Source organism: Megachile rotundata, chromosome 7 (genome assembly GCF_050947335.1).
Source record: "Megachile rotundata isolate GNS110a chromosome 7, iyMegRotu1, whole genome shotgun sequence".
Classification (NCBI taxonomy): Eukaryota; Metazoa; Arthropoda; class Insecta; order Hymenoptera; family Megachilidae; genus Megachile; species Megachile rotundata.
Genome location: NC_134989.1, coordinates 9,761,855 through 9,781,726, shown reverse-complemented (window position 1 = coordinate 9,781,726; position 19,872 = coordinate 9,761,855). Strand labels below are relative to the sequence as shown.

General features: G+C 31.9%; 1 protein-coding gene and 1 non-coding gene across 3 annotated transcripts in view; both read left to right on the top strand.

Moving 5' to 3' along the window:
- Positions 1 to 19,872, top strand: part of ec (ubiquitin specific peptidase echinus) — a 140,161-nt gene that overhangs the window by 24,650 nt on the left and 95,639 nt on the right. For both annotated transcript variants that reach the window (XM_076534022.1, XM_076534021.1), the window contains exon 2: positions 12,670 to 12,925. In XM_076534022.1, the coding sequence (XP_076390137.1) occupies positions 12,695 to 12,925 (231 nt within the window). In that variant the 5' untranslated portion in view covers positions 12,670 to 12,694. The remainder of the gene's footprint in view (positions 1 to 12,669; positions 12,926 to 19,872) is intronic.
- TRNAE-CUC (transfer RNA glutamic acid (anticodon CUC)) lies at positions 6,152 to 6,223 on the top strand. The gene has a single exon. It is a non-coding gene; the product is annotated as a tRNA-Glu (tRNA).

The window sequence follows — 19,872 nt, the reverse complement described above, 5'->3', positions numbered from 1 at the left end:
ACTCTGCTGCATTAACTCTGACATTTTATACACTTTGCAAATTCTAAACGACGTATTTCATTTTCTTAAATATTCGTAGCATAATATTAACATATTTTCTACACGTTCTATGCTGTGAACAAATAAACATCATCAGCAAAATAATAATATTCGACCAGTAAAACATTAAAATTCCACAGATATTTTCTCAGTAACAGATAAGATTAAACAGAGGTATTTATTTAATCTGTGCTTTTAGCGGTATCACCGATACGAAATCGAAACGTGACAAATTCTCCCAAAAGTTTTTAACTTAAAAACCACTCGATGCGTTATCGGCACGAAACTTCCAGAGGTGTGCCCATGTAAGTGGAAAATCCTCAAATCCCTGGGGGCGAAAAATGGTTCGGCCAAAGCTGGAATTACCACGTCGATCACTTGTCTTGAATGTGGTGTTCAGATCCCATTTGATATATTTAAGTTCTTCTTCTACGTACATATTTTAATGAGTAGATATATTTTATATGTACATGTTCATATATCTTTTATTTTGTACTGTACTAAAACAAAGGCAAAAATATTCGAGATAAAATATTACAATAATCAGCAGCTGATAAGATATGAATTAATCAATCATATCAACTAAAATTTTAAATTAAAATATCGAACAGAAATAAGATTCGTGTAAAATACTTTATAATTATCAAGATATTACATGTTCGTTATATTAATAATTTATGTTGACCTTTCCTTCTTTGATTACATCTCACATTTTTCTAATCCCTTCTCTTATTATTGTCTTATTACTATTTTATCAGGTATCCACAATTTTTATTTTTAAATCGATGCCACATTTTTCCATTGTCTCATTATGTATCTCCATTTTCCCATTTTATCAGATAAAATTTTATTTTTAAGTCGAGTCTATGATCAATGATAGAGCAAACAGTAATTCACTTAATCAGTAACCACCGATCATCCGATTTCTCGCGGCCATAATTTTCAATCAGACCTAGCCAACTCCGAATTACAGATATTCTCTCGCAATAATAAATCAATAAACCGATAGTACTAAATAGCAAGGTATCACGCGAATAAATCAGCCACCATACACCATGAACCTGTGTTTATTACCGTAATAATTTAAGCATTCCAGAACAATTTACCATTGCATTCACGAAAGTGTCGCTCTTTACAAAGAACTTCACATCTCGTTCCACAAAGTAACCAAGGTTAGGTTAGGTTATCACGGTATGTCATGTTTGACGTTTCATCAAATCTCGCCTGAAAAGAAGTCACTGTTTCAGTCTTGAAGTAGAAGGCTCTCGTCCAAGGAACGTTTATTCGGTTGGCGTCGAACGAGACAGTCGTTGAATTTTTTCCCGCTCGTCAACGAGCCTTTCAGTCGTCCATTTTTTCCCCCTTTTTGCGAACAACCATTGCCAACTTTCTTCTGCGTCTTCGCGTAATTGTTTACCCTCGCGTCAAGCGGCTGCGGTCGCGGATTGCGAACCAAGAAATTCCATCCGATGCTGCGGCCGCGAAACTCTGCATTGCGGCTGAAACGCCATCGTGCTGACGCGTGTAAAATCCATCTGGATTGTACATTGTCTGACAATGAATATAACTTTTCGGATTAATATCGCCCTCTCTTCTTTTTGCTCGGGAATAGCTCGACACTTGGATGACCGCACGTTTCTCGGGATCAACGATCCGTTTAATTTTACCTTGCTCTTTCTGTTTAACTTGGCAATTATTTTTTGAGGTTTTTTGGGAATTTGCACATGGGAGAATCTTGGGCATTTGGGGATTTAGATTTGGGTGTTGGGAAATTAGGGAGAGTTTAGAAATTTGAGAAGTTGGAGATTTGGAAGTTTAAATTAGGCTTTTGGGATTTTGGAATTTGAGGATTTGGGGATTTAGGAATTTAAAGAATTTGGGATTTAGGAATTTGGTGGTCTAGGGATTTGGGGATTTGAGAATTTGAGAGTTTAGGGAATTGGGGATTTAGGAATTTAGGGATCTAGGAAATTGGGGACTTAGAAATTTGAGGATCTAGGGAATTGAGGTCTTAGAAATTTGAGGATCTAGAGAATTGGGACTTTAGGAATTTGGAGGTTTAGGGAATTGGGGATTTAGAAATTTGGGTGTTTAGGGAATTGGGGATTTAGAGATTTGGGTGTCTAGGGAATTGGGGATTTAGAAATTTGGGTGTCTAGGAAATTGTGGATTTAGGAATTTGGGGGGCTAGGGAATTGGGAATTTGGGAATTTGGGGTCTAGGAAATTGGGAATTTGGGAATTTGAGAATTTGGGGTCTAGGGAATTGGGAATTTAGACATTTGAGATCTAGGAAATTGAGAATTTAGGAATTTGGGGATCTATGGATTTTTGCGATTTAAGGAATCGAGGTCGATGGAATTGGGGATTTAGGTGATTCAGGATCGATGGAATTGGAGATCTAAGGAATTTGGAATTTAGGAAATTAAATTATAGGGAATTGATGGTCCGTAGAATAGGAATTTAGGGAATTAAGGGTTGATGGAATTGTACAATGGATTTAGAGAATTAAGAGCGTAAGAAACTAGTGACTTAAATAGTGGTAAATTTATGGAATTGGGATCTAGGGATTTAGATATGAGAAAACTTGAAAATTCTAGTTTGTGTATTTCAGCATCTTTAAATTTGGAAATTTGTGAAATTGCAAGATTTGGGAAATTAGGAATATGTGAAATTACGATTTAGGGATTTAAAAATTTAGGAATCTAGGAATTTATATAACAATTTGGAATTCATCAAATTTGTTATTTCAAAATGATAAAACAGAAATTTAGGAACTTTAAAATACAGAAAGAGGAATTTAAGAAATTACAAATAGATTTGAAAATTTGCAAAATTTGGTGCTATGTTGAAGATAGTACCAACTATAATACCTTGCTCCTAACTTAACCTTCTTAACTTCCTAGCTAACCTAACCTAACCTAACTTGCATCTTCAAAGAAACAAGCAGTTAAACAAACACCAACTACCTATTGTCAAAAACCATACTCTCAACATACTTCAACCAGTTACAGAGTGTTTGCTCGTAATCCACGACAACGTATCAGAATCTCCTTTGATACCGCCGAAACTGTTAATTTTCATAAGAAACATAGATAAATCTCTGTAGGTCGACGATCAAAGCTGTTGGTAATTGGCAGACCAACCGCACTCCGTTGTTTTCTTTTCCACGAGTTAGGCGTCGCGGCGCCTCCCACGGCTAACTCTTCGCGGCTACTCGTGCGTCGAAACGGAAATAACCTCACGATACCAGCAGACCCCAAGTTTATGCCATAATACACGATCCTCTCCCCTCTTTCTCGTTTCCGTTTTTCGCTCGGGTCCCCTTTCGTTTCTTTCTTTCGGCCATTACGAATCCCGCGAGAAAATACGGTAATCATTGTTGCACTTATATCCCGTGGACGCTCTCCTGACATTTATCGTTTTTCTTCTTTTCCTGGTAGCTCGATTTTTTTCTGCAAACCGGGTATTACTTGAGACACGAGCGTTTATTCCACGCTTTTTGCCTTTTACTGTCATTATTTTAATTGTTATTTCTGTACCGAGAATTATTGTACATTGCTACTAATGATCGTCAATTAATATTAATTTTGAGGTGAGGAATAACGAGGCTTTGAAATGGCTAATCAATATTTGATTGGTTCTTGGGAAGCTTATTTTTTCTTTGACATAACCTTGTTAAATATGTTCTAGTTTTTGCTGTATTTATTTATAGCGTTCGTTATTGAAAATTTTGTAAAGGTACATATATTAATATTGATTGTTACTATTTTTATATGTACTTATATTTTCATATACACATATGAATGATATATGTATACATACATATGGTACATACATACGTATAATACATACATACATATGATATATACATACGTATGGTATATAATACATAGATTTAGATTGACATAGTACAGCACAGCACAATAATTAAATATCTGCAATAAGAAATAACTTGTGAAACTCTCACTAATATGTACAATTTATAAAATACATCAATAATTAATTGTTACAAATTTGTTAAGTCTACGCCATAATTTTAAAATATTTTTCCGTACACGATACAATTATACTTTTCAGAGTTTCGTTGCAGTTTATGATCTAAAATAAAAATCTCTAAAATTTTTTAATTTATTTAATTTTAAAATCTGTAAATAAAACAATGTTCGTCAGGGAGAAATAGTAAAGATTGAAGGATGCAATCATGTTAGTACGTTCACGTGTATCGCAAAAACTTACCCATTATGTACAGTACTGATTCGTAACAAGCAACAGTTTTGTGATTCGTAACAAGCAAATTTCTATCCCCTCTTCTTTGTTTGAAGTCGGCCGCTGAGTGAGAGATCCGAGAAAGAGTGAGAGGTCCGCGAAACCGAAGAAGTCATAAATTTTCACGGTCGACCGAACAGTTTAGTGGAAAGAGGACAGAACATATATATTGTTTTCTCACTCTGATGCATAGCGATTCTGTCGTTCATTCATTTAATTCTACATTGATTCGTAATAAGCCACTCGCTCGGATCTGGCCAGTTGCTTGTTACGAATCCGGTACATTATATTGTTTTCTCATTCTGATACATAGCGATTCTGTCGTAATATGACATTTTTTTTTAAATCTAATGGTTGACAGTGAACAATAATTTGAGGTACATTTTTATCTATAATTTTAATTAATTTTTTTTAACAAAAATAAAAAAAAGTTGAAGGAAAAATTATGTAAGTATAATACACTATATACAATATATAATACTATATGAACTATGTACAATGAAATGATCATAAAACTAGCTGCTCGTTCAACCATAATTTTTTCCGAATTGCTTTATTGTCGCAGTAATGGCGATGACCTACTATTTTTTGACATCAATATTTCTTAAACTGCTATGTAGGTATATGTTTATATTCACATAATTGTAAAAAGATAAGGCAAAGTGTGACAAATTAGGAATTGCAACGTATTCGATTCATCTGATTCTACATCGATTCGAAATAAGCCACTCGTAATAAGCCACTGGCTTGGGTTTGGGCAGTTGCTTGTTACGAATCCGGTATATTTTTCCATTCATGAAATTTTACTTCTATTAAAAAGGGAAAGCATGCTATGTTCTGTCCTTGTCTAAAGAATAACATCGCCGCGCGACCGATTACTTTATAGTATACCGCTACACCCAACCCCCTGTTTTTTCTACGCCGTCACCGTCCTCGCGCTCGGGAACAAAGGCAAGCCGAAAATATACCTGATTCGTAACAAGCAACTCGCCAGACCCGAGCGAGTTGCTTATTACGAATCAGTACTGTATACCGTTAGGGTAGTCGCAAGTCCCGTAGAAATCTCGAAGAAAACGGATAGCAAAGGAACCGAAAGAAAGTCTCGACGTGTGTAGATGGTGGTCGTCTATAAATACGCTGGTGTACATTGTCATTCAGAACAACGAAGGCTTGTTATGTCGACATGCATAACACGTAGGGGATACTCTTGGAAGGAAAATAACGTTGTGTGTAGAAAACGCTAAACTTTTCAGTTCTTGAAAGGCGCCATCGTATTCGACGAAGGAATTGAACGTTCCTAGAGAATATAAAGTATGAACGGTACTTTCGAAATATTATAAATTACTTTGTATGTATAATTAATTAGGTTCGTTATTTATCACTATTCATTTATTATTTTTGTATGTTAGCTTTGAGATATTATCAAATTTCATATCTTTAAATTTTTGCTTCAGTGAATTCGAAATATTGTAAAGTAAAATATTTGTGTTTTAAGTAAGATTTAGTAAGATTGACATAAATTCAGAAATTGAAAGAAGAGTGAAATAAAAATTCCATGTTGTAACAATAAGACGTATAGTAATAATATTTGTCAAACATAATAAAAGAATAAGTACATTTGTTATAGTAACTTTTTTCAATATTTAATTTATATTTGTTATGTCAGTTTTATCTTATAATCCATGCTATGAGTATCTTTGTTAGTATTTTTATACAGTATATATTATAATGTATTCATTAATATCTATATAGTATTAAGATAGTAATATTTAATAAGAAAAAATAATGAACTATTGCAAAACATTTTATATGTTTAAAGAAGCTAAAGAAGAAACTCTTCCAAGTCCGGTATGGTCTAGTGGCTAGGATACCTGGCTCTCACCCAGGAGGCTCGGGTTCGATTCCCGGTACCGGAATATTTCTTTTCCATTTTTTTTTTCGATATTTCAATTTTAATATTCAATTTTTAACTTATATACATAAATATATAAATACAAAACTTTAAAAATGGCTCAAACCTCAATTTTTAAAATGGAATATTTCTTTTCTCATTTTTTTTCCAATATTTCAATTTTAATATTCAATTTTTAACTTATATACATAAATATATAAATACGAAATATTAAAATGACTCAAAACTCAGTTTTCAAAATAAAATATTCCTTTCCTTATTGTTTTTTTCAACGTTTCAATTTTGATATTTCATTTTTAACTTGTGTACACAAATATATAAATACAAAACAAAAACAACTCAAAATCTAATTTTTAAAATAAATCGTGCTATTCTAGTCTTCAAAATTTCATGAAGTAATTAGAAAATTTTCAGAAGTGCCGCCAGCCTTCAGAAACACAAAGAAATTCATCGATAGTATTTCTTCAAGGAAACCTCAGTATAAAACAAGACACTGGTTATTTGAGCATTAATTGAAACAGGAATCTTTCACGCGTATTCACGAGTATATGACGCGATATTTCTCACTGATAATACAATCAGAAATTGAATCTGGTTATTACAATGGTTTCTTCGAGAACGAACAATTGTTGAGTGCGAGTTTCAGAACATTATTTCTGTTCGTGATTGATTGACGGAAACGAGAAAGTTTTCTGTAAGAGATACAGTTGTTGGTATCCCAAGAATAATTCTGCGAAATGTACTATTTCTTAATTGGTGAAGGTGTAATAATATCTTTGGCAAGTTTGAACTTTTGGAATTTTGAACATTTTGATATTTGGAAGTTTAGAAATTTTCGAAGTTTAGAAGTTTGGAAATTTTTTAATTTGAACTCAGAAATTTAAGAAGTTTCAAATTTTGTGCTTTTGTAAATTTTTTATTTTTATATTTTTGACACTTAGAAATTTGAACTTTCGAGAATTCAAACATGTCAGAATTATGATAATTTTAAAATTCCAACTTTCAATCTCGACATCTGAGAATTTGATCATTTGAAAATTTATACTTTTAAAAATTTCGACATCTGAGAATTTAAAAATGTTGAAGTTTAAGCTTGTATAAATTTAGATTTCTAAAAATACGAAATTGAAAGAAATTACAAATTTAGAATTTTCACTATTCACAAATTTAAAAATTTCATTTTTATAGAATTCAAAAATTTGCGAATTCAGGAACTTAAGAAAAGAATTTGAAAAACGTCGCAAAACACAAAAGTTCCAATTAATGCATTCGCACCCCATTCGTCACCCAGTTACTGCACAACTCATCGCCCCACATACTTGATTACCGTAACGACGCGTGTATTCCAAGGTTAACAAAATAAAAAGGGCTTTCGCAAGTCGTCGTAACAAGAAGGAATTTACGTGTTCCAAAACGTAACACGTATCAAGTTGCCTACGTTAGTCGATGTCGCAGCGTCTCCTCGACGAGCGAAAAATTCCGCGGTTGCATTGTTACCGAACCCTAAAAGCGAACACGAAGACACCGAGGCCAACTTACCTCTCGAGCACGTACTCGCTCCAACCACTTCTTGGACCCTCGAAATTAACGCCAACCACTCAGCCGTACCATTTAGTGTGTCGAGCAATGCCAGTCCGACCGCTCTTTCATCCCCCTATACTCGCACCCTCTTCTTTGCCGATAAATATCATCTTTCCTCAGCATACTCCGCCTCTGTCCCTTTTTAATTTCCCCATCAGTTTCTTATTCCCTTTCGATCGGGAGGGTGCAAACATTTCTAAGGAGGGTTCACATACGCCTTTTAATTTAATTTTAGATTCCGATAATAATTTAATAATTTTTTAATTTTTTAAATTAAAATTGTAACTTAGAAGTTGTTGATGTACTCAGTGATTTAGAGATTCTCAATTTTTATAGTGGTGCATTTATACGAGTTTCAAATTTTTATATTTGAGGGAAATTTAGAAATTATTAAATTTTTATATTGGTACATTTATGAAACTTTTAAATTTTTTAATTTGTAGGAAATTTAGAAATTCTTAAATTTTTATGTGGTACATTTATAAAAATTTTATAATTTTAAACTCGTAGAAGATTTAGAAATTCTTAAATTTGTATATTGGTACAATTATAAAAATTTCATAATTTTAAACTTGTAGGAAATTTAGAAATTCTCAAATTTTGATACTGGTACATTTATCAAAATTTCATAATTTTAAACTTGTAGGAAACTTAGAAATTCTTAAATTTGTATACTGGTACAATTATAAAAATTTCATAATTTTAAACTTGTAGGAAATTTAGAAATTCTCAAATTTTGATACTGGTACATTTATCAAAATTTCATAATTTGTAACTTGTAGGAAATTTAGAAATTCTTAAATTTGTATACTGGTACATTTATAAAAATTTCATAATTTTAAACTTGTAGAAGAATTAGAAATTCTTAAATTTGTATACTAGTACGTTTATAAAAATTTCATAATTTTAAACTTGTAGAAAATTTACAAATTCTTAAATTTATATACTGGTACGTTTATAGAACTTTCATATTTTTAAACTTTTAGGAAATTTAGAAATTCTTAAATTTTGATACTGGTACATTTATAAAAATTTCATTATTTGAAACTTGTGGAAAATTTAGAAATTCCTAAATTGATATAATGTTACATTTATACAAGTTTCAAATTTAAAAACTTATAAATTATCCAATTTTCTTAAACAAAAATTTAAAATTTACGTAAGCTTCTAAATATAAAAACCTCTTCCTATATTGCCAATTTAAAGAATTTTTCAATTGTACAATATTTATAATCACCCACACCTATTATAAAATAAGGAATATAAATTTAACTCAACGGAATCCTCCAAAGTTTATTTTCTCCCCAAAAATAACATTTAACAAACTTTTTCCTCGGCACACGTGTAAAAGAAGTCTATTTTCGATAATCGAAGATGCTTCATCACCGTGCAACGCAGAATTCCGTGAGATATTTTCGTTCTGTTTTTACAGTAAAAAGAGGGATGAACAGAGAAAATATTTGCAACTCCTAAACGAAAGAAAATATTGTCAATGATTTAATTCGTGTTATTTTGTATTTTACATCATATTTTACTATTTCTTGAAGAGTATGTTGTTACTTGGACATAATGCAATTTGCAGTCGTAATATGTTATAAGCCACAGTTAAGTATGAATGAAGAAAGTAAATGTGTACAAGAGTAAATTATATACTGACATCGAGAGACAGTAAATGTACTCGTATCAAGAAACGGAACAAACTCATATGAGGAAACAGGTAAGCTCGCACGGAGAGACAGAATTAACTCATATGAAGAAATGGAGGAAATTATATACTCGTATCTAGAGACAGAGCAAATTATGTTCACTAAGAAAATAGACTAAATTAACTTGTTCGAAAAAACAGATAAAACTATGTACCGATATTAAGAAGAAGAATAAATTAAATACTGATTTAAGGAAACAGAACAAACTATGTACTGACATGAAGAAAAAGAGTGAATTAACTATTCATTTAAAAGAACAGAGCAAACTATGCATCGACATAAAGAAAAAGAATAAATCAACTACTAATTTAAATAAAACAGAGCAAACTATGTACTGACATGAAGAAAAAGAGTGAATTAACTACTCATTTAAAAAAACAGAGCAAACTATGCATCGACATAAAGAAAAAGAATAAATCAACTATTAATTTGAATAAAACAGAGCAAACTATGTACTGACATGAAGAAAAAGAGTGAATTAACTACTCATTTAAAAAAAAACAAGGCAAACTATGTACTGACATCAGTCAAAAGAATAAATGAACTACTAATGTAAATAAAACAGAGCAAACAAAAAATAAATAAATTGAAAAAGAGTAAATTTTAAGAAACAGTAAAAGATATACTCGAAAAAAAATAAACTACATATATGAAAAAATAAAATGTCCACACATCAGGACTTGAGAAGAGCAGTAAATGTCTGACGAAGAGAAAGAGTAAAATACGGATTCACACGAAGCTAAAGTGAAATACGTACTGGTTTTAGTCTAACGATTGAATCAAGATCGTTTCGATTTCTTATTTCGATTGCATGTCTGAGGAAAGTATACGTTCAACATCCTGCATCCTGTTTCTTGCAAAGCAAATGAGCGGTAACGCATCCACATCTCTCTATTTCAAATTCATATAAGATAACGGTGTTAACACGCCGCCAAGCTAATATTGTTCGTTCGCGGACAAAAAGAGGACGGATAGAGAAGAGTGCGAAGCTAAGAAATTGCGCCAGAGTCAATACGTATATGTACATATGTGTTGTTTACCGTTACTGTGATTCCGTGTGACTTTGCGTCTGCCAAAAGTAGGATTCGGTTTTTTGTTGGACTTTTGCTATTATCTTTTTTCCTGTAGAAATTTCCGTTTTTCGTGACGGAACTCTTTTAGGAAAATTAGACTTCTTTTTTGGTTGCATAGTAATTAAAAATGTGGAAATGTTTGGTTAGGTTTCTTTTGTGGAAATTTCTGTTTTTGACGAAACTCTTTTAAGAAAATTAGACTTCTTTTTTGGTGGCATAGTAATTAAAAATGTGGAAATATATGGGTGAATTAAGTTGCGCCACATAAGTGCAGTACCGTTAAGTGGAGCATCGATATTTGGAGATATTCAGGTAATTTAGTTTATTTAGAATTGAAAAACTTTGAAAACGTCAAATGGAAAAGGAATTTGGAAATATAGAAATTTATACAAAATTGAACAATGAAAAATTGATTATTTTTCCAAAAAGACATGAATTTTATTAAAATTCAAGATGTCACCCATTTCCTATAAAAATTTGGTTGAGGAATTAAGTTGCGCCACATAAGTAGAGTACCGTTAAGTGGAGCATCGTTATTTGGGGATCTAGATATTTGAAGTAATTTAGATTTCTGGAGCAGTATTTGCAAATGTAGGAATTTTGAAATGTAAGAATTTTGGAAAGTAGATATTTAATTATTAAATATAACTACATAATTAATTTTTTACCAATTTGTTAACATAAATATGCCCACATGAATGTTTCATAATAAAAATGTCTCCATCAATAATATCAATATTACATAAGACTACATAATTAATTTTTTACCATAAATTTTTGATGGAAATTTTAAAACGTCACATATGTGACACATATGTAGGTGTTCAACAATCAACCTAACGAGATGTGATCTTCTTAAATTATACGTTTAATAACAAGTAATTAGACACGCATTCGTGCAATGTCGTTTTCCTTGAGAATCTCCGATCGAGGTCACATTTCACTTCGAGAACATTGTGGATCGAAAGAAATGGATGGGGAATATCGATTCGATGTTCATTGATTCGTTGAACAGGATTTCTCGGTATTGTTACGCTCACTTGATTCGTGTCGCGTTACTTACGCGAATGCTACTATACGCAGCGTACGATCACGTTCCATGTATGGTAGACAAAACGCGTATGAAACTCAATTCGTATGTATCGACGGTGACATGGACATTGATAATTCTTTGCTTATTGCGGTTAATTAGATATCATGTGCTTCTGTCATCTTTCATTTTTAAATGGGTTATTGTGCTGCGTTGACTCTTTGAGAAATGTCGAGAGAAAAGTTGAGAAAAATTTAGAGAAAGTAATCTTAAGAATTTTATTTTTAAAGATTTATGTTTTTGAAGATTTTAAAGAAAATAAAAATGCAAGTTGCACAAAAGCTTTGATAACCTTTTAACTGAGGGTGTGATTAAGAATTTTGAAAGATTTAAGAAACTTGAAAAACTTGAAGAACTTGAAAAACTTGAAAAACTTGAAAAACTTGACAAGCTTAACAAACTTGACAAACTTGACAAACTTGAAGAACTTGAAAATCTTGACAAGCTTAACAAACTTGACAAACTTGACAAACTTGACAAACTTGACAAACTTGAAAAACTTGACAAGCTTGACAAACTTGACAAACTTGACAAACTTGACAAACTTGACAAACTTGACAAACTTGACAAACTTGAAAAACTTGAAAAACTTGAAAAACTTGAAGAACTCAAAGAACTCGAAAAACTTGACAAACTTGAAAAACTTGAAAAACTTGAAAAACTTGAAAAACTTGAAGAACTCAAAGAACTCGAAAAACTTGAAGAACTTGAAAAACTTGACAAATTTGAAGAATTTGAAAAACTTGAAAACTTGAAGAACTTGAAAAACTTGAAAAACTTGAAAAAGTGAAACTTTAAAAAATTAAAAATTTTGACAAAAGTACAAACTTTTATATTTTCCAACCTTCAAAATGTCGTATAGAAAACCCTCTCTTTATATTGCCAATTCCATATTACCCATATTTAATTGTTACGTAAGATTTTACGTTAAGTAATCTCGCAATGCTTTCAGCAAAGATTAGTGATTATAATAGAACATTTGGTATCTTGTTTTGTACAGATGACACTGACGTAGCTGGTCGAGGATGGCTTCTATCATGGGGTTACAACAGCCAGTTGCATCCCAGGATACCGTGGATTACACCGGATATTTGCAGTCGACACAGTGCCATCAGTTACATGGAAATCAGGCTAACGGACAAATACAGCCTGCTCAGAAGTCGTCATCTAGTGATCATAACACTAGTTTCACTAGTACTAAAGGATTACTCAATGGACCTGGTCAGAACAACTGCTTCCTCAATAGTGCCGTTCAGGTAGGATTTTATTATAAAACACAAAGGACATTTATTATAAAACACAAGGGACATTTATTATAAAACACAAGGGACATTTATTATAAAACACAAAAATGAATTATTTTTTATTTAAGTTATGTTATGTTAATTAAAGCTGTTACTTAGTGCTGGACAGTTAATAATTAACTCAGTACTGAAATCACTTGTGGTTAGTACTATAATAATTTATACTCTGGCGAGTATTAAAAGATTTTTAAGACAGTAACTATAGAAAGGAGGTATAAAGAATGTTAAACTATAGTCAAGCAAATTATATAGCATCATAAGTAGCAACTTTCTAAGTCATCTCATATTATTACACAGTGTGCACATGTTCCTTATTGTACCCCTTATTTTATATGTGTGGAACTCCTTATTTGTTAATGAAACAAATCAATTTTAAACGTACATAAAATAAACAACTAACGAAATTTTCATCTGAACTGAAAATATAGTTAGAACTTGATGCACAAATTGCATACAACTTCAAATTCGTCCGCAGTTTAAACTGGGTCACATCGATTTGCAAAATCTGAAAAAGCTCCGCAACTCTTACCATCAGACATTCGTCATACACGTTTCAATATTTTTATAATAAAAAAACTTTCATACGTCAAAATGACCCAGATTACGAAGAGTTAAAAGTTCAAATCTGCTTCGAATTTAGAATTCGAGAGACACATAAAGTTGAATTTCTTGTAACATAACTTCTACCACCATTTGAAAAGCAAAATAGCTAAATAGAACTTCGAAGCTAAATAGAACTTCAAATTTGTTTTATTTACGAAAAATTAACTCCAAAAGCAAGCTCCTCTTTATTAATGGAAATTGTCGGTGAAAAGAAGTCTTCCCACGGACCGTTAGAATTTATTATGTCGATCAGAAGCGTTTTTCCCAGCTTTTGTGCAGCACGCTGTCCGATATGTAGCGGTAATTGTAACATCCGCAGGAAGCAATTACACTCGACTGGGCTCGATTAAAACAATCGATCAGAATCGCATGGAAAACGAGCAGAGGTAGCCGGTAGAGAGTCGATCTTGCTTTTTTTGGCCGAGAGAGTTGCGTAACTTTAATCATGCTAAACGATCGGGTTGGAAAGCATACTTTCGGATAATTCGAGCAATGGTTGTGTTCCATATCTGGCACTTCTGTCGTTATTTCATTATTCCGTAATTGTAATCGATGGTGAAACTGAAAATGAAGTTTCGTTGATGTTTACTTTGGGAGTGATTGATATTTTTTAATTTAATTTGTGTTTACGTTGAGAATGACATTATTTTTTGATTATGATTGATTTTTGTAATGGAAATCATTCACACTATTTTTTTTTAATGACAAAATGTAGTTTGTAAATAAAAAGACTTTGACAAAGAAGGTTGACAATTATCTTGACAAAAGATTCATCAACTTATGTTAATTTTTCCATAAAATCTTATTTCTGGTGTTTAAAACTTTGAAACTTAGCTTGGAGTTCGAAACTTAGCTAAGAAGACTCAAACTATTTTTAAAACAATATATTTTGTATTTTAACAATTCATCAAACAAGACAATATTTCTGTACGAGATCAGTAGTGAAATAACTGCTAATTATTAGCAACACATATTTATTTATAATTTTGTTACTCTGCGTATAATATTGTACCTCAGCGCGCCTTTCAGTATGCAACCAGTCAGTCAAGCATGCATCTGAATGTCTTCGAAGCAACCTTCATAAACTATCTTCTTATTCTACCTCCCACAATATAACATTTTTCCATTAATTATATTAGTTAGTAAGAAGTAATTATGTCAACAAATTACACCTTACAAACATAAAAAGTTTCTATGTTTATTCGTGACTGAACGAAAGGAGCACCACAAATGATTTCCAAATCATTTGGATTTGGGGTTCACGTTTAACCCCTTACCGTATGATTAGCTTGTCAGGTGCGTCAGTCAAAAGTAACTATTAACCCCAATAATATTAAAATTAATAAAGAAAATTAAAATATTATGTCTATTCTGTATTCAGTGGTCTTTGACTATGCAAATTATAATTGGACTTAAACCTCAAATTGAAATGTACTTACAATAAGAGGTATCACATTTGAACCGTAAGTGCGTCACGAGTCTGACTCGTCAAAGCACTGCAAGCAAAGTACTGTTTAGTTAAATAAACAAATTTAACTGTTAATGTTAAATATTTATTAATGTTAAATGTAATAATGTTAATGTTTATTGATGTTAAATAAATATAATTACCTAAATAGCACCGAAGAAAGAAAGTCCATTCGTACAGTACATAAATTATCGAATTAAAGCTGTGTCCAGTTATTTTCGACCCCACAAGATTTTACGTAATGTTCATAAGAACCACGAAGAAAAGGAGTAGTGCATAATCCCCGCAGCGTACGGAAATAGCAAGCCTCTAAATCTTTTTAACGCGAATTCGTGATTTTTTCCTTTCGGGCAGTTTTATGACGATGCTTGTGACCCACGTCGGTAGTTTACGGCCGCAAGTGGCCACCAAATCTTTTAAGGCCGCTATCTTCGAGAGGCTTCGAGGCAAACGTAAATATTCATGCCTGCTAAGTGACAGGACACGTGGAGAATCTTCTTAAGTCTCCGATCTTGCCATCATCGTTTTCCTCTTCTTCTAAATCTCTCCTTTCGAAATTTCTTGTCTGGGGTCTAATAGGCAGTTTCAAAATATACTCGAGTATTTTCTGTGGAAGTAGATTCGAAGGTCTTTGTTCTTGGGTTAAATCCACTCTGTTGATCTGACGAAGTTAAGTCATCTTTGTTTGATTATTATTTTTGAGACACTTGACGTGTAATTATATTATGCAAATCTGTTTGAATTGTATTCTTGTGAGAATAATAAGGTTTTTGAAATTAAATTAAATTTGTTTAAATGAGGTATTTCTTAAATTAGTATAGTTTGATGAAGTTGACATTTTGTTTGTTTTTAGCTGGAGTTGCCATGAACACAAAGTGCAATTTTATTCTTAGAACATATTTAACTTTAATTGAACTTCAAGTTAAATGTAACCTAACTTGGCATACAATTTTACCATGCAAATTTATTTAGTTTTGTTCGTATTGCAAATATAATATGACCTAACGTAGTATAACTCAGATATGAATATGCTTATTTTTATTTTGATTCAGTATGAATGCAAGTATAAGTCTAAGTATTTAATTTTGATTAAACTGCAAGCCAAATCTAGCCTAACTTGATATATAAGATATCGCACAAATTTTGTTCCAACTTCAAACATAACCTAACGTTACCATACATAACCTAAACATAACCTAACCTTGCCACACATTACCTAAACATTACCTAACGTTATCATACATAACCTCGACACACATTACCTAAACATAACCTAACATTACCATACATAACCTAAACATACCCTAACGTTACCATATATATCCTAAACATAATCTAACCTTACCATTCATAACCTAAACATACTCTAACGTTACCACACATAACCTAAACATAACCTAACTTAATTTACCAGGATTCAGTTCCTCCAATTCATTTATTTTTCTACCAACTTCAAACCTAACCTACACAAACCAACTTACATTTACAATTTCATTATTCAAGCATATTTATTAAAACTTAAAAATGAATTAAAATTCAGACATGACCTAATAACCTAACCTAACCTACCACGATTCAGTCCCTCAAATCCACTTATTTTCCTACCAACTTCAAACCTAACCTACACAAACCAATTCACACTTATAATTTCATTATTCAACCATATTTATTAAAACTTAAAAGTGAATTAAAATTCAGAAATGACTGAACTTGAACCTAAATATAACCTTTCACTTCATATCTACTTCACGCCATCTCACGAGTTAACATCTACACAGCAGCTCGTGCCAAACATATTCCAAAGAACGAAATAGTCAATCGATCACCTCGAACGAAGCTGTTAACAAGAAAAAGATTAATTTTCAAGGCGTACGATCAATGCCAGACAAATACGAATACGTTATGAAGAAAGAGCCGTTCTAATCTAATAAAACGATCGTGCCATTAGCTATCGACGACGATTGTTCTTACGTTACGAAGCTAGCGTACCAATATCCACCACTTACGTGACACGAGCGTGATACAAGCGTATTTAAGCGTAAACCGTGCACGCAGCCAGGGTGTGGTAACTGCTTTGTCCCCGTGTCAAGAATAAAAAGTGAACGTCACGAGAGAAGTTAGCGTGTCGTTGCAACTTGAAACAATCGTCCTATTCAGCCGTGGCGTTTCCCATTTCACGTGGACGTTGCACACGATTTTGTTCACTTCCCGTACGATGTCGCGATTAATCTCTGCGTTTCATTGGTTAAGTTTTGTGATTTTTAAGATTGTTGTAGTTGATGGAGGGGTGGATGGGAGTTGTTATTGGGAACATTGGAATTTGGGAATTTTAGAAATTTGGTGATTTGGAGTTCTGGAATTTTAGAATTGGGGGATTTTAGAAATTTGGGGATTTGGAGTTCTGGAATTTTAGAAATTTGGGGATTTGGAGTTCTGGAATTTTAGAATTTGGGAATTTTAGAAATTTGGGGATTTGGAGTTCTGGAATTTTAGAATTTGGAAATTTTAGAAATTTGGGAATTTGGAGTTCTGGAATTTTAGAATTTGGGAATTTTAGAAATTTGGGAATTTGGAGTTCTGGAATTTTAGAAATTTGGGGATTTGGAATTCTGGAATTTTAGAAATTTGGGGATTTGGAATTCTGGAATTTTAGAATTTGGCAATTTTAGAAATTTGGGGATTTGACATTCTGGAATTTTAGAATTTTGGACTTTCCGACTTTGGGTCCATGAAATTTGGGAATTTTGAGAATTTTGAACACTGGAATTTGGAAATTTCAGAAATCTGTCATTTTGGAATTTTGGAATTTTAGAGATTTGGAGATTTGGGATGCTGGAATTTTAGAAATTTGGGACTATGAAATTTCGGAATTTTTAGGATTTGGAAGGCTCGAATTTGGGAATTTCAAAAATTTGGAATTTTAGAATTTGAGAATTTCAGAAATGTGGCAATTTTGAATCTCCAAATCCTAAATGTTACCAAACTCTAAGTACTCAAATTTTCTTCACAGACTTCACATAAATAAACAGTAGATTATCTCCTTAATCTCCTTTTAAATCAGTATTTACCAATTTCCAGCAAACGACCTGTTGTTCAGATCCTCCTTACATTATTAGTGGCTTCCAATTTTATTCATCAGTGAACGGTGAAATTGAACAATCGCTGGCTGTATTTGTCGGGGCGGCGGCCGATAAATGGTAATTTTTATCGATGCGATTTAATCGGTTCATAAATTAGCAGCGGGCTTTAATGAATGCCAGGAACGTACTAGAAGGTTCGTTCGTCGAAAGTGTTTCATTAGTAGGATCGAACTAACGAACGTGTTAATGATGTCGAACTTGTTTTCGACTTGCTTTAATGACACTTCGAGATCTACGGTCAAACGAATATTTTTTTCTATCGATGCTAATCTGTATTTAGTATTCTCATTATTTTTTTTTTATTATGTTATTTGAAAGAGTGATATTTAAAATTTATAGGAAGGTTATGTAGGTTATATATTTATTAGGTAGTTTAGGTTAGGGTAGTTGTATAGGGAGGTTATGTGGGTTATATATTTATTAGGTAGTTTAGGTTAGGTTAATTATATGGGTAGGTTATATATTTATTAGGGAGTTTAGGTTAGGCAAGTTATGTAAGGAGGTTATGTAGGTTACATATTTATTAGGTAGTTTAGGTTAGGTTAATTATATAGGTAGGTTATATATTTATTAGGTGGCTTAGGTTAGGTTAGTTAAGTATTCACGATATTAGGGGAGGTCTATTTAATTATTAAATATGTTAGTTTAGTTCTCTTTTGATTATTAAGCTTGTTGTTTCAGATGTAATTAATTATTTTAAATTTTAGTTGAGGTCTATTTAATTATTAAACATATTAGTTAAGGTCTGCTTCATTATTAAAAATTTTAGGTTAGGTACTACGTAATTATTGAATTTGTTAGATTACGTGTAAGTAATTATTAAAAATGTTAGTTCAAGTTTAGTTAATTATTGAACATGTCAGTCAAGATGTAATTAATTACTAAAAATGTTAGTTCAAGTTTTGTTAATTATTGAACATGTCAGTCAAGATGTAATTAGTTACTAAAAATGTTAGTTCAAGTTTAGTTAATTATTGGACATGTCAATCAAGATGAAATTAATTACTAAAAATGTTAGTTCAAGTTTAGTCAATTATTAAAAATGTCAGTCAAACTGTAATTATTAAAAATGTTATTTAAGGTATAAGTAATTATTGAACATGTCAGTTACTATGTAACTAATTATTAAAAACATTAGTTAAACTCTACTTCATTATTAAAAATATTAATTACCATACAATTAATACCTAGTTTGTACTCAAAAACAATTTAATTATGAATTACAATTAACTGGTGATCACTACTGAGTTCAATTAGAAACTCAATTATTCAAAGTCTCAAATTACAATGAATTTTCAACGACAGCTATAACTCTGAAAATTTATGTTTTACTAATAAAGCAAACGGAATAAAGAAACCGACCTAGTTTTTGATACTTACGAAATAACGGTTAATTGTTTTTTAACCGTTCGTGTAGCTCCATTTTATTGCCTTTTTCGTTAATTAGAGGCACTCAGTTGGTTGATTGGTTCGTTCTCGGGAAAAGGTGTTGTTAGCGAAGAATTCGAAAGGACACGAATGCAAGTTAAAAGTCTAGAAATAATTGAAGTTGCTCCTGTTATAATTGCCAAAGTTCCAATCGATTCACATTGAACCTTGAGTCGCTTAAACGTTCCCTTTACTATTGTTCCCAATAGAATTACACATTGAAACTGATTTCAAGTTTATTATTGTTAAAACTTGTTAAT